The sequence below is a fragment of the Gopherus flavomarginatus genome, chromosome 16, assembly GCF_025201925.1.
Source record: "Gopherus flavomarginatus isolate rGopFla2 chromosome 16, rGopFla2.mat.asm, whole genome shotgun sequence".
Lineage (NCBI taxonomy): Eukaryota > Metazoa > Chordata > Testudines > Testudinidae > Gopherus > Gopherus flavomarginatus.
The window spans coordinates 24670299-24685238 of NC_066632.1; the positions used below are offsets into that span (position 1 = coordinate 24670299).

At 48.4% G+C, this 14940-nt stretch overlaps 1 protein-coding gene across 14 annotated transcripts in view; it reads left to right on the plus strand.

The window, feature by feature from the left end:
* The window catches only part of R3HDM2 (R3H domain containing 2), a 114313-nt gene that overhangs the window by 24177 nt on the left and 75196 nt on the right, over positions 1 to 14940 (plus strand). For 2 of the 14 annotated variants that reach the window (XM_050925385.1, XM_050925386.1), the window contains exon 1: positions 14403 to 14509. The exons of 5 other annotated variants lie outside the window; for them this stretch is intronic. In XM_050925385.1, coding sequence (XP_050781342.1) covers positions 14406 to 14509 — 104 coding nt within the window. In that variant the 5' untranslated portion in view covers positions 14403 to 14405. Of the gene's footprint in view, positions 1 to 14402; positions 14510 to 14940 lie in introns of those variants that run through there. 7 more of the 14 variants (XM_050925392.1, XM_050925388.1, XM_050925390.1 and 4 more) reach the window with 5 other exon arrangements.

Genomic DNA, 14940 nt, shown 5'->3' on the forward strand with positions numbered 1-14940 from the left:
ACTGGTGTGGAGAAAGTGAATAAGGAAGTGTTATTTACTCCTTCACATGACACAAGAACCAGGGGTCAACCAATGAAACGGTTGGGCAGCAGGTTTAAAACAAACAAAAGGAAGTACTGCTTTACACTCTGCCTAGTCAACTTGTGGAACTTGTTGCCAGGTGACGACATGAAGGCCAAAAGTAGAACTGGTTTCAATAAAGAATATTATAAGTTCACGGAGGATAGATCCATCAATGGCTATTAGCCAAGATGGTCAGGCACTCAACCCCATGCTCTGGGTGTCCCTAAACCTCTGCCTGCCAGAAGCTGGGAATAAGTAACAGGGTAGGGATCACTTGATAATTGCCCTGTTCTTTTCATTCTCTCTGGGACACCTGGCACTGGCTGCTGTCGGAAGACAGGATACTGGACTAGATGGGCCATTGGTCTGACTCAGTATGGCCATTCTTACATTCTTATGATTTCTCCCTTAATTGTAGTCTCCAACGATCTCATGTTCTTTGCAAAGGTGGTTTCCCTCATAGTATTTTCAACCTTAAGCTGGCTGTCCAGCAACATTGTGATGCTCAAACTCTTTACAAGGGCCAGGACCCATTTCTCCTACCACCTCTGTCACCAGTGACCCTTGTTCTTTGTTTGACAGAAGGCTACCCCGTTGTGGCCTTGATGTGGTGAATCTGGATGGAAAATGGGAGAGGGACAGAAGAAGCGAAAGCTCAACTGAAAAGTACCATCAGCATCTTTCTAGCCTCCATTTAAAGCCTGGCTATTTCTAGAAGTTTGCAAAGCAATTTGAAACAGGCTCAGCTAGAGAAATGGGTCAGTTACAGTGGTGGGAAACTATCACTATTGCTGCTTCCCTATGGATAATGTGCCGTTGCTCTGCTTCTGTCCCTTAACGATGCAACTCTGGCGTCTGGCCAAATGTACCCAGCTTTTTTCCCCCACCTCCTCTGACTCATCTGAGCATAGGATTTTCCCAAATAGATGGGTCCATGTATAGAACACGGGCTTCACATGCTCAGATCCCAAAGGCGATGATGGTGGTATTTGGTTTGTTTTATGGTAGCACTTGGAGGCACCAACCAGGAGCGAGGTCCCATTGTGCCGGGCACTGCACAGACACCCGAGATGGTCCCTGCCCCAAAGGGCTTACAGCATTATTCGGCAAGACAGCGAAAGGATGAAGGGAAAGATGGGATCTCCAACCAATCTATATCTCCCATCACTATAACACCTCACAATCTTTAATGCATTTATCCTCACAACACCCTAATTAGAGCAGAGAAGTTATCCCTGTTTTACAGATGGGGATCTGAGGCACAGAGAGGGTAAGTGGTGACCCAGGAATTGAGTCCAGGGTTCCAGACTGCTGTCACCCCCCGCCCCGCCAAACTTTCTGAATAGAGCAGAGAATTATCCCAATCCATTAGCAGCTCTCACTTTGTGACCTATCTTTTAGAAATGCTGAGCAACCCCAGCTCCAGTTGATCATTGGGAGAAAAGGGTGCTCAGGGTCTTTGAAAGCAGGACATTTATCATCATTCCCCCTCTCTCCCCAAACTTGACAGATAACCTTTTCCTCTATGTGTTGTAGAGCAATTTTCACACCCCCAAAAGTTAGTGGTGAGCACCCCTTCCCCCACAGAGAAAATCTGCCCATCTTTTTAGTTTAATGTTTTGTTTCTCCAGTCTCTGTCAAAACTCAAACAGCTAAAGGCCTTAAATCTGGCCATATCAATGGGCTGAGCCAAACAGATAATGTTGACTCCCAGGGAGAACACGTGTGAACCTCTGTGGCCACAATCAAGTCTGAAGTTGGTTTAGCACGGTCCTTGAACTCTCTCCAATCAGTGCCGTTACGACATGGATGCAGTTGAGCTGCTCTGTGAAACTCTCGGCTCCTCTCCAAGCCAAAGTCTGTGTGAGGCTTGGTGGACACCAGCTGTGTTCTTACTTGCCAACTCTTGCGGTAGCTTGTAATATTCTTCAAGCCCCTGCTCCTGAAGTTGGGTGATGATGGGAGAATTTCACCTTTCTTTAAAGGGGGGGGGGGGAAAGTGTCTAGTCCTAAAAGACAAACCCTAAAGTCTCCAAAACTAGATGGCAAATAAACAGAACCAAAATTCATTCTTCTTAGTTTATGTTAATCTCCATGATTTTTAAGCCACTAATGATTTTTTGGGTGAGTTTATGATTTTTGAACACTCGGAGGTGGCGATAGTGTAGGGGATGCAGTGGGGCCTGGACATGAGCATGTTTGCAGCGGCTTTGGCAGCCAGCTGGCTGGGGGTGGTGGAAGGATTTCCTGTTGTGCTGTGCACCAGAGGGTAGTTCTCTTGTGCAGAAGTACTTTGGCCATCTGTTCAGCCAGGCGGGTAAAGGTGCCCTTCTCTTGCCTCACCTTGTAAAATCACACTGCCTTTTCAGTTGCCAGTTAAGTGCTGTTCTTCCACCTAATAAATTTGTTTTACAGTTTTGCTGAGGTTCCGTGGGAGGGGTGGTCAGGTTAATTGCATGTTACTGCTACTGGCAAATTTAACTGTTTAAATAAAACTATGGGGGGTGGGGCTGTGTCACACTTTTAAATTAAAGTGAGTTGCTATTTTTCCTATTTAAAACTGAAACTTGCTATCATTATAAAGCAGTATCCCACGTCACTTTCTTCACTGGTAGACGCTCCAGCTCCTCCCACCTGAACTGGATGTGTGGCTGGTGGGGAACTCATTAGAGGTAAGGCACAGGGTTTTGGGTTTTTCTCTTCATATAATGCACAGTCAACCTGTGGAACTCTTTGCCCAAGGACATTGTGAAGACCAAGACTATAACAGGGTTCAAAAAAGAACTAGATAGGTTCATAGAGGATAGGTCCATCAATAGCTATTAGCCAGGATGGGCAAGGATGCAAAACCATGCTTGGAAGTGTACCTAGCCTCTGTTTGCCAGAAGCTGGGAATGGGCGACGGGATGGATCACTTGATGATTCCCTGTTCTGTTCATCCCCTCTGAAACACCTGGCTTTGGCCACTCGTGGAAGACAGGATACTGGGCTAAGTGGACCATTGATCTGACCCAGTATGGCTGTTCTTATCTTCTGAAAGTCAGGTTAATTAGCCATTGGAACAATTTAGGGAGGGATGTGGTGGATCCTCCCTCACTTAAAGTCTGTAAATCCAGACTGGATTTTCTAAAAGATCTGCTCTCGCTCAAACAGAAGTTACGGGCTTGGTGCACAGATTAGTCTTGGCTGAGGTCCTCTGGCCCATGTGAGGCAGGAGATTAGATTAGATGACGATGATGGTCCCTTCTAGCCTTAAAATCAATGGATCAGTTGACACAGATCTGCCCCAGAGGCATTTCAAGACATTTAGTTTTTGTCTAGAGCAGCAGGAGTTACAATTTGTCGGCTTTTGTCAAGTCTTTTGTTTTAATGGAAGTGGTAGGACTGTCACATGGATTCTTTGATTATGGGACTCAAGCCAGGCATGAGGATAAAGTTTATCAGCTAGAGAATAACAACGGCTTGTTCTTCTCTAGCCCCTTTTGTCTGAACATCTCAGAGCCCTTTACAAAGATGAATGATGGTGTCCATGTTTTAAAGATGGGGAAACTGAGGCACAGAACAATGCAATGACTTGGACAAATGTCTCATACAAGTCAGTGGAACAAAACCCAGAAATCTTGATTACCTGACTCCCTTTTCTCGTGACTATCCCACACTCTTCTTCCATGGCTTGGAATAGAACCTAGGAGTCCTGGGTTTCAGTCTCCTGCTTTGTCATTATATCGCGGAGTCAAGGTTGAAAGACAGACTACACTGACACACTCACACCTCATTGAGCTGGGAGTTGTTGAATATTGTTTGTAAATAACATCTGCTGTGGCAATAGTATATTAACATCTAGCAGAAGCAACTAATATCTTAACATTTGTGAGATTGACTCATTTGAATTTCATGGAGATTGATGGGGAAGTGTCATGAAATTTAGCTGGGAAGAAGCCTTAAGATTTTGGCTAAATGTCAGGAATACAAGCTAAGTTGGCATGGACGACTGGAGTTTGAGTGGCTAATTACTCACTTTTATGGCTTTTTCCACTTTCCTGGTGTGGTTCACATTGAAAAGTCATTAATCCTGTTCTTTCTGACCACACAGCCTATTACTCTGGCAAGAACTCCGTGTCCCAAATGCGGCTTATCCAATTAGGGGACAGAAGTAATCCCCTCCTCCTTAGCTAGAAGGGTGAAGGATGCGGTAAACCTGCTCAGAACACAGAAACCAGCCAGTACAATGAATGGGCCCATAGTGTTCTCCACAGAACACGTTGTGTGCTATATTTCTTATTTCACCTTGGAGCCCTAGTTTTACAGCTTTTTCTGTTGGGCCTGGTCTGCACCTGAAACTTTATATTGGCATAGCTATGTCTAGATAATACTATGGTGTAGAAAGTACATAGTCCTGCCTTGAGTGCAAGGAACTGGACTAGAAGAAATCTCGAAATCTCTTCCAGTCTTATGATTCCATGATACCTATGATGATATCTGTGATGTCCGTTAGGGATGTGAAAACACAGCCCTAATGACCTAGCTATGTTGGCAAACCCCCCAGCATGGAAGCAGCTACGCCGACAGACGAGCTCTTGTGTTGGCATGGCTAGCGTTGTTTAGGGAGGCGGTGTTCCTATACCAGCAGAAAAATTCCTTCTGTCAGTGTGAGCTGCATTTGCTCTAGTGGGTTATGCCGGTATAGGCTCTGTAGTGTCGATGTAGCCTTAGTGACTCCAGGTCCTTCTCTGAACCCTTGACCTCTGGCAATGCATTTCTTGGTTGCAGAGCTGGCATTGTGTTACTCTTACCAGAGCGTACCAGCTGGGCTACCTCTCCCAGTGAGGGGTTGGGTCTCTGGTTCATTTCTGTGGGGGACCTGGGTGGGGGTTATTGCACTTGGCTGAATGGCTTTTTAACCCATCTTTGCATTTAAACTGCTCCCCAGCCTGGCTTAATGCTCCTAGGTCATTGTGGCTCGTGTAATGCTGAAGGCCACTGTTAGGCAGGTGCATCATCCTTTCTTCAGCCCTGTAGAGAGGCAGTCTGTCTCTTCCGCTCTGCTCTCCCACAGGACTGCTAGCATTTGTGGGTCTGTAGCCAGAGATATTCCAAAGGCAGGATGCGATTCTGATCGTTAGGCTTCCTAGAATGTCTTCGCTAATTATTTGAATAAATAATGAAGACTCTCCAATGAAAGCTCCATGGCATTTAAAGCTGACACACACTGTCTTGGTACATAGCAGAGGTCACCCAAGTTTAAGACCTTCAATATTCTGCTCTGAATGGGTCCTACTTAGTAGAAGCTCCCCATGTTCTAACAGGGCCTAACCCTAAATTGCCAAGGATGGAATCCCCAGAAAGGAGACTTGGGCTTGTTTACATAAGGAAATTGACCGGAATATCTATTCTGCAATGGGGATTCCAAAGTGGATTAAGCTAAACTGTAAAGCAGGCACTCTTATTCCAGATTGAGTACCCACACAGGGAGTTATTGCAGAATAGCTGTTGTGCTTTAAATTCCCAGTCTACCTTATTCCAGAAAAGTTTCCCCATGTAGACAAGCACCTATTCCATGTGTTGGGGAATGCCTAAAGTTAAAAAGCCAGTGGAATGGAGTGGTAAAATTTATATCCGTAGTAACTCAATCCGCATCAACCCCAGGAAACCCAAGGTCTGTTTTCTACAGTCACTATCTGTTGTAATTGTAGATATTTATTCATCACATTTTGTACACCTAGCGTCTCTGCTTACAAAACACAGAATGATCTTAATAGAGAGACTTCCAGAACGACTGACATGGGGATAATAGGTTTAGATATGATGGTGATAGAGACTCAAGATTAAAAGGCTACCGTCTATAAAGCAAAGAAGAGAGGCTGCTGGCAATCAGATTTCATAGACTCATAGAAGATTAGGGTTGGCAGAGACCTCAGGAGGTACTAGTCCAACTCCCTGCTTAAAGCAGGGCCAGTCCCCAGCTAAATCATCCCAGGAAGGGCTTTGTCAAGCCTGACCTTAAAAATCTCTAAGGATGGAGATTCCACCACCTCCCTAGGGAACCCATCCCAGCGCTTCATCACCTTCCTAGTGAAAAAAGTTTTTCCTAATATCCAGCCTAGACCTCCCCCACTGCAACTTGAGACCATTGCCCCTTGTTCTGTCATCTGCCACCACTGAGAACAGCCGAGCTCCATCCTATTTGGAACCCCCCTTCAGGTAGTTGAAGGCTGCTATCAAATCCCCCCTCACTCTTTTCTTCTGCAGACTAAATAAGTCCAGTTCCCTCAGATTTGGCTCCCTTCATTGAGTATCTGAAAGAGAATTACTCAAATCAGGAATGGAGATCCACCTGGCTTTTTAACAGGAGAGATTAGAGGGTGAATCTATAGGCAAATATCCTTGTTTATAACTGTAGATAACCACTATGTGCTTTCAACAGCTATTTACAGTACAGCTTGGTCTCTTTGTTATGTTTGGAAAATTTGGGAGCTGTTCTTATTAATGTTTCATTCTTTAAAATTCCAATAAATAGTTTAACCCCCCCCCCAGTTCATTGGACTCAGGTTATTTCCATAATCTCTGCTTCTGCTATAGTAAAGTAATGTTACTTGCAATCCTGAAATAGCAGCTGGCAGCAAAGCAGCATCAGCATCACTATAGATAATTCCCCTTCACTCTGTGCTTGGCTTTTATATCTTCTTCACACTGTGGTGTCAGATAGCAGCCCAGTGCTTGCCATGGGAAGCCCCCTGTAACGATGCTGGTTCTGGTGGGACCCAACTGAGAGAGCCAATTCAGGACAAATTGCTTAGAGCAGGGCAGTTACAGCCCAAGGCTGGGGTTTCTGTGCACACCAAGGCAAACCAAACCAGCCAAACAGAGAAGACTTTGGTTTCACCCCACTGGCTAACCACAAATCACACAAGCAATTCCTTTAAACACTCCAATTTCCCAGTATCACCACCAGTGCTACTCACTATGGGGACAAATGGTTATGAAAACCAATACCCCAGTAAAAGAAAAAATAAGTTTTCTCCTGATCCCAAAGGCCCAAGTCCCAGACCCAGGTCAATATACAAGTTAGATCTTACCCACAAATCATGCTGTTGCCAATCCTTCAGAATCTAAAATCTAAAGGTTTATTTATTCATAAAAGGAAAAAGATAGAGATGAGAGCAAGAGTTGGTTAAACGAAATCAATTACATACAGTAATGGCAAAGTTCTTGGTTCAGACTTGTAGAAGTGATGGAATAAACTGCAGGTTCAAATCAAGTCTCTGGAGAACATCCCCAGCTGGGATGGGTCATCAGTCCTTTGTGTAGCGCTTCAGTCTGTAGCAAAGTCCCTCCAGAGGTAAGAAGCAGGATTGAAGACCAGATGGCGATGAGGCTTTAGCCTTTTATAGTCTTTTCCAGGTGTAAGAACCTCTTTGTTTTTACTGTGGAAAATTACAGCAAAATGGAGTCTGGAGTCACATGGGCAAGTCCCTGCATACTTTGCTGAGTTATAAGATGTATCTACCTTTTCTCCATGGGTCAGTTGTGTAGCTGATGGTCCTTAATGGGCCAGCAAGCAGGCTAGGCAGAGCTAACACCAACTTGTCTGGGGTATCACCCAGAAGCAGAGCATAAGTTTGAAATACAGACAGTCTAGAGCCAATATTCATAACTTCAACTACAAAAATGATACACGCATACAGCTAGCATAACCATAATAGCGAACTGTAACCTTGTCTTAGACACCCTATGAGACCTCCTTTATACAAGATTTGGTGCCACTACAGGACCTTGGTTGCAACAATGATCTATATGGTCTCAGATTATGTCAATAACGTCACACCCCTGGTCTTAGGAGATGTAAACAATACCATGAAAATCTCTGGTCTGGTTGAGGCCGAGCAGGGAAAGACCTAAAATTAGACACTCAGCAGCTGTGTTTTGGTTTGCAGTCAGAGGAGCCTGCATCCCAACGTCCCTTTTGCTCAGTCTCCTCAGCCTCGCTGCTCTGGCACTGAAATACACAAACTACTTTGCTCTCCAAAGTGTTGAGAGAGCAGGATTCCTGGCTCTCTTGCTGCTCTGCTCCGCTCACAGGAACAGACGGCAGGGGCAGTTTGGCAAGCAGGAGACAGCGGAGGGTGTTTTGTCACAGACTAGCTTTTCAAGAGCCAGTAGATTTTCCTACGATCACCAGGGTATTTCAAAATGAAATATTGATCGAACCGCAGTCCTCTCAATTGTAACACTGTTCCATGTGGTTTTGTATGTATTTTTTCTTTCGTTAACGTCTTCCCTATATTAACAGTTCACGTGTCAGGTTAAGAATGTGATTGTTTTCTTTAAAACTGCATTAACGGTTGAGCGAGGTAGCAGAGAGGACCCCATGCAAACAAGAGATGCAGCGGGCTGGGTTGCAATGGAGAATTCTGCTAATATTGCATTTCTGAGAAGTGAGTGGCCTGTTACGTTATCTTCCCTCGTCATTTTTAAAATCTCACTTTTTTTTCTAAACCCTGGGATATTTGGGCAAACGAAATGTTTACTGACAGTCTCGTTCCCTCCATCACACAAGTGGGCGTGTTAGTTATTGGGTCACTTTCGAATATCAGCCACTTGTGTGAGCATGGGGCTAGCTAAAAAGGAAACAAGAAAGGAGGTTTTGCTTTCATGAGTCTCCCTGCACCCCCCTTGGATATACTTGCCTGGCCAATGCAGTTCTTCTTCTGAAAAAGGTGGGACAAATGTTGATGCCTTTTTAAGTATCAACACACAGTCCTGGTCCAGGACTCTGGTTCTTAGATGCTACCACAATCAGTAAGCGGAGTTTTGGGTGGCTTGGTTGCAGTGTCTCGGCGGTGTAGATCCATTTTCTGTACAGCTTTTCTCTGTCTCTCTCCCTCCCGCCTCCCCGTTCCCCTGACTTCAGCGTATGTTCTATTTTTAAACCCTGCTGCACTCTCTCTTGCGGCATTTCTCTTCCTGAATTATTTATCATTGTTTGGAGCTGAATGGAGCAGTACGTTCTTTCCACTGCTTGCTGGTGTCCACGTGTCTGTCTTGAGCCGCTGACAGATTTGGTGCACGTCAAATCACGCTAGCCCCAGCTCGGAAGGGGCTGCAAGGGATGATGGGAGTTTGACCATGACCTGCGATAGCAGGTGATCATTCAGATTTTGTGTAGTTAGTATTGGCTTTGCCAGGGCGGCAGGGAGGGGAGAACGGCTGTGCTGCCCTGGGCTCTGGCTCGCATTCACAATGGAGTTCAGTTTCACTGTTTTGACTGCTGACAACTTGCCCTTTGCTCTGGCTGCAGCTCAGGGAGGGAGGGAGAACCAGGAGCCTCTCCCTTGGTCAAGTACCCCACTGCCTTGGGATGCAGATAGATGTGATGGCCAAAGCTTGCTTTGGACTCCATGGTGTGTGTGTGTGTTTTCATTTGTTTTTTTTGGGGGGGAGTTGGCAGTTTTTTCTCTATCTTTCCCCTCTTCCCCAAATACAGACCCTTATCCAAAGGAGAAGGGAATGTCAGTGTTTACAAGGAGTGGGTGGGAAGGACTTTATTTCTGAGGGATTTTTCCAGCTACTTGCTGAAATTGATCAGTTCCTCTGCTCTCTTTCCCTGAGCGTCTCTCACCACTTCCTTTTCTCTCCTTCTCTCTCTTCTCCTCCTGTCCCTGTACCCGCCTCCTGCACCTATTCCCTGCCGGGGTTGGCTTCCTTTTAGCATGCTCCCTTCTCCCCCATGCCGCCTTATTTACTTCTGGCTTCTCCCGCAAGGTGGCAGGGGGTTGTCCAGGCTGCTGCTTTAGTCCCTTAGTGGGAGGGAAGGAGCTGCACAGGTTCTCCCCTCTGCTAGGGGAGGCGTTGGTGGAGGAGGAGAGACAGCAGCAGCTGTCCTTCCTCCCTGCGTCCCCAGCAGGGGCAGTGGAATGTGCGGTGCTGCTGGTTGGAACTGCGTGCAAGAGAAGCCGCTGCACGTAGGTAGGGTCCCAGCTGCAGGGTTGTCCGCCAGGAGTATTTCGTAACCTTGGTGCTGCATACAGCCCCTGCCTTGCTCCTTCCTAGCTGTTACCTATTAGGTGTTACCACTTAAGAAAGAGATCTTGGAGTCATTGTATATAGTTCTCTGAAAACATCCACTCAATGTGCAGCAGCAGTCAAATGAGCGAACAAAATGAATAGGACAGAAAATATCATGTTGCCTCTATATAAATCCGTGGTAACGCCCACATCTTGAATGCTGCATGCAGATGTGGTCGCCCATCTCAAAACAGATATCTTGGAATTGGAAAAGGTTCAGAAAAGGGCAACAAAAATGACTAGGGGTCTGGAACGGCTTCTGTATGAGGAGAGATTAATACGACTGGGACTTTTCAGCTTGGAAAAGAGATGGCTAAGGGGAGATATGACAGGTCTATAAAATCATGACTGATGTTGAGAAAGTAGATAGGGAAGTGTCATTTACTACTTCTCATAACACAAGAACTAGGGATCACCAAATGAAATTAATAGGCAGCAGGTTTAAAACAAACAAAAGGAAGTATTTCTTCACACAACGCACAGTCAACCTGTGGAACTCCTTGCCAGAGGATGTTGTGAAGGCCAAGACCATAACAGGGTTCAAAAGAGAGCTAGATGAATTCATGGAGTGCAGCCTACTGAGCAAGGGCAGGCAGAGCCTTCGGGAAAGCTGGGATTTCCACACTGAGTCTAATCCCCTGTTAGGTGCCACATGGCCTGAAGTTGGAGCAAAAGGTAGAAGATGAGTGTAGTGCAGTGAAGGGAGAACATGCATCGAGTGCAGCATTCCCTCTGTCTGAGATGTGCTCCTGGGGATTAATCTGTGAGCTGTTCAAGTCCAAGAAAAAGACCCCATTGGCTCTAATGGTGCAGGGTCCATCCCCTAATGCGTGCCGTAGCTTGTGGGTGTAGTCAGGGCAGCTTCTTCATTTACACTAGTCCTCGGTGTCAGGCCGAGATTGGATCCCTGCCCTGAGTGCTCGGAGTCCGTCCAGAAACGTTTACGAACCGGAAAGCTGCTTAGCATTGTGTTCTCATTGGCATGGGGCAGGCCCAGCCCTACCAGTGTGCGTGATTGTTAGCGGCACTCCTGTCGTCGTTAGGCCTTGGAAATCTTGGTGGGGAGCAGAGAGGTGTCGAGGTGAGCTGGACAAGCAGGCTGGCCCCATGAATAGTTAAGCAAGGTAACCAGCAGCACACAATTTTAAATTCCAGAGTGCAGTGTTTGCAGCCTGCCATTAATATCCAGTCTCTGAGCAGCAGACAAATGTGATGCCTTGCAGTGCTTTCCATATGATACTTCTGTGATTCACAGTGAGCTGATACTTTTTGTTCACTGGAACGCAAATGTAGGGCAAAACACTTTCCTGTAGGATCCTAACTAGCAAAGTGCTAATTCTCGCTATGACCTAATTTGAGAATCCTCCTCTCCCACTCTCCGCGACCAACCCAGCCTCCCTCGAGCCGGCTTACATTTGACAGCTAAGACACGGTGTTCTGGCCCTAGCTATGTCCTGGCGTTGCCCTGAGCTGCTGTGCGCTGCAGAGGTGGCGAGGGAGGCTTGCAGCTTGTTCTGGGCTCGTGCAGCACAACAGTGGCACGGTGTTTCCTGGTGGTGGGGGTGAGCTGAGGGCACCTGCCTCGACTCTGGGGTCCTTGTGTCTAAGTGTGCAAATCAAACTCCTGGTTTATGGTAGTGCAGGCAAAGGCTGTTGAGCTGGAGTCCTAGATGGCCCTGATACTTGGAACCCTCAAATTTCCCATGCACCCCACGTGGCTCCTGCTTGGGGCTTCGTCCCTGTTCTCGTGTGTCCTCGCTATAGCCTGCTCTGAAGGAAGCATGGAGCAGGCCGGCAAGTGGCATTGGCACAGGCACGCTGGTTTTCCTGGCTCAGGACAGCTGGAGGCAGTTCCCTCTGCACCATTCCCAGCCTGGCTGGAAGGGGCTGCTGGAGTAGTGCTAGATTCCAGGCCTCAGGGGTTGGCCCCCCCTCTCCCTGGAGATTTGCCCCGTCAGGGTCTCTGTACCTGGATAACCACATGTAGTAGGTCGTTGTACAGCGATACGCTGCAGTTCGCGCTGCTGCTGCTTTCCCTGGTGTGAAGTCCAGTAAATCTCTCCCAGTGCAAATAATGGCTTTGCCCATTTGCCACAGGGGCACCTACCCCCATGGCTGGAATTGGGGCAAATCCCAACGTAGCTACCTGCTGCCTGGAGTCCCGTGGCCCCCTCTGCCTCTTTCCTTCCCACTGGTCATACGTTTGCTGTGATCGGAACGTGGCTTGCAGTGCCCATGGCAGCCAGGCCGCAGCTCGCTCAGCAGTCGCTGCACAGCTAATGCAATTCCCCAGCCCCATCCATGGGGGCGGGGGGTCACTCCATCCATGTACGTGTGGATCTGATGACCCCTCCCTTTGCTAGCCCTCTGGCACAAGTGGCTATTCCCTCCCCGGCCACCTCACTCTTTGCTACACTGATCCATGTCTCTGTGTCCCTCGGCCTGAGGTTACGAAGGAGACCTGGTGAGTTTGGCTGCCTGTTCCTATTCCCCTCGCTCCCTTCGGCCCCATCGGGAGTCCCAGGCTGAATCCCTGTACAATGTGCTTGGAAATGGCTGCCGGGCAGACTCTGCTCACCCCCTGACTGAGCAGTGTCTGTGCCAGGAGCACCTTCTCCTTGCACACTGAGATTTACGCTGGCTTTCGGTGCTGAAGACAACTAAAGGAGCTGGTTTCAACCCAAGCGTCCTTACACAGGTACGGTGCTGCCTGCATATGAATCTGCCTCTCCTCTTATGATGCTGCAGTAGCTGAGGTCGGCTGAGATGCTCATGTGAAATGGGAGGGACCTGGCAGCTGGAGTGCTGTCAGCAAAGGGTCCTCAACTCTGGAACTCAGAGCCCAAATTGATGGTCGTTCCCAGCCCTTTCCTGGGTTGATTAGTAACTGTGACACATGGGTACCCTTTAAATACATTGAAATCAATAGATGAGCCCTGCCCCTCACCCCAACTCCTGCTGGGTTTCAGTGGGCCGAGCTAGCCATGTACGTACAGACCCACTGTGCTGCGACAGCTTCACGCTGGGTGGACGCGGCTGCACAACCAGGGTTTGCCTCAGTGCCGTTCCGCCAGTTCCGTGCCATGAACTTCGTGCTCTCTAGTGCAGATGAGGCTAGAAACTGTACCTCAGGGAGCCCCTTGTATTGCAGCTCTTGGGATATGCCCAACAACCAGGTGACCCCTTCGGCAACAAGCAGCTTCCTCTGCATTTGCTTGGGAGGGAAGGTTCATGCCTGGGGGTGCTCCTTGCACCTGTGCTGCCAGCCTGTTCCCCGGTATTCCCATGCAACCTGTCAGCAGCCCCCTTGCAAGTCTAGAGCACAAACAAGGCCCTTTGCTTCAGCTTCTCTCCTGCGCTTCCCTGTCTCTGACCTAGATTTCGTTGCGCGCACCCGGGGTCTGAGCAAACGGCTCTCAGCTGTGAAAAGCAGGAGCTGGGCAAGTTACGTCTGGGGCTTACCCGCCCCCCTGCTGCAGTCCAGGCTGTCTGTGGGGGGCTGACACACTGTCTCTTCCTCCCACCCAGGATGTGCCGCCTCCCAGCTGGGGGACAGGTGCAGCTGAGCAAAACCTCACACACATTTGTTTCATGAACGGGAAATGCTGCTGGCTCGGAAAGGAGGCGTGTATTTAGGCTGCCATCTTTAAAAGGCCTCGTGAGCCTGTACTGATCTGCACCCTTCCTCCAGTGCAGCGCTCTGAAAGGTCCCGGGGGAGAAGCACACGCAGGCTGTGAACTCTCCCCCTGCTGAGCCTCCTGCAGGTGGCTGGGCTCTGAGTGAGGAAGCTGCGTTAGTCAGGCTCGGCAGCACTTTCCTCTCTGCTTTAAGTCTGGCTTAATAACCAGCCGTGGTGTTTAAACCAAAGGGCCCCTGCAGGAGATGTGCCAGGCCTGCTTGGCCATGCGCCATCACACCCTCTGAAGCATGAGGTTCCTTGAGGGTAGGAAGGCCAGGCAGCACTACAGGGCCTGGAGGCATGCTAGAGATTTCCTTTACCCCACTGCTCATTTTGATGCTGCACAGCTCCCAAGCTGCGGTATGCCAGGGGCTGCTCTAAGCTACCCTGAGTCAGAGAGGGGATGGGTTGGAGAGACTCATTGGAATGGCAGAGGAACCTTAGGCCTGCAGAGTGCATGGTGGCCCGGTTAGCTGGGCTAAGATCCCTGGCACATGCAAGGCTTGCTGGTAGTTTTCCAAGTGCTTAATCCTTTGTCCAATTCTGTAGCTACTCCATGCATGGAGCAGCGTAAGAATCTGGACCCTGTGCAGCCCTATGAAGTCCTGCTGGCCTGAAGAGCAAAAGATGCTGCCTGGGAGTAAGGTGACCAGAGCGGAGATCTCCAGGGTTAACCTCAAATCCAGGGAGTTAAAAGGATGGTGAGTTCTGGGGCTAATCACCAAGAGCCCTGCGGCTCAGCTGGGTTCGGTTGCCACAGGGAGTCACTCTGAGCACACGCTGCCAGACTAGCTTAGTGCTGAGCTGCGCAGAGCCCTGCTGCAGAGCCAGCCAGTCACTGCCTCCCTTAGCATCTGACTCCTCGCAGCTTTGCTGAGACCGTCTCTAGTACAGAAAGAAATATCCAGCCCCTGCCGTGTCAGTCTTGCAGCCTCAGGCCCTGATTCTGCAAGGAGGAATTCCAGTCCATTCAGTTCAATGGGACAGTGTGTGGATGGAGTTATTCCCTGGGGCGTTTGCAGGATCCGGGCCCACATTAGGCAGTCAGTGCACACTCCAGACACATGGGTACACTTGGCAGAATGATCATTTGGACTGAGAATATCGATATTGATTTTCAAGCATTTTTTTC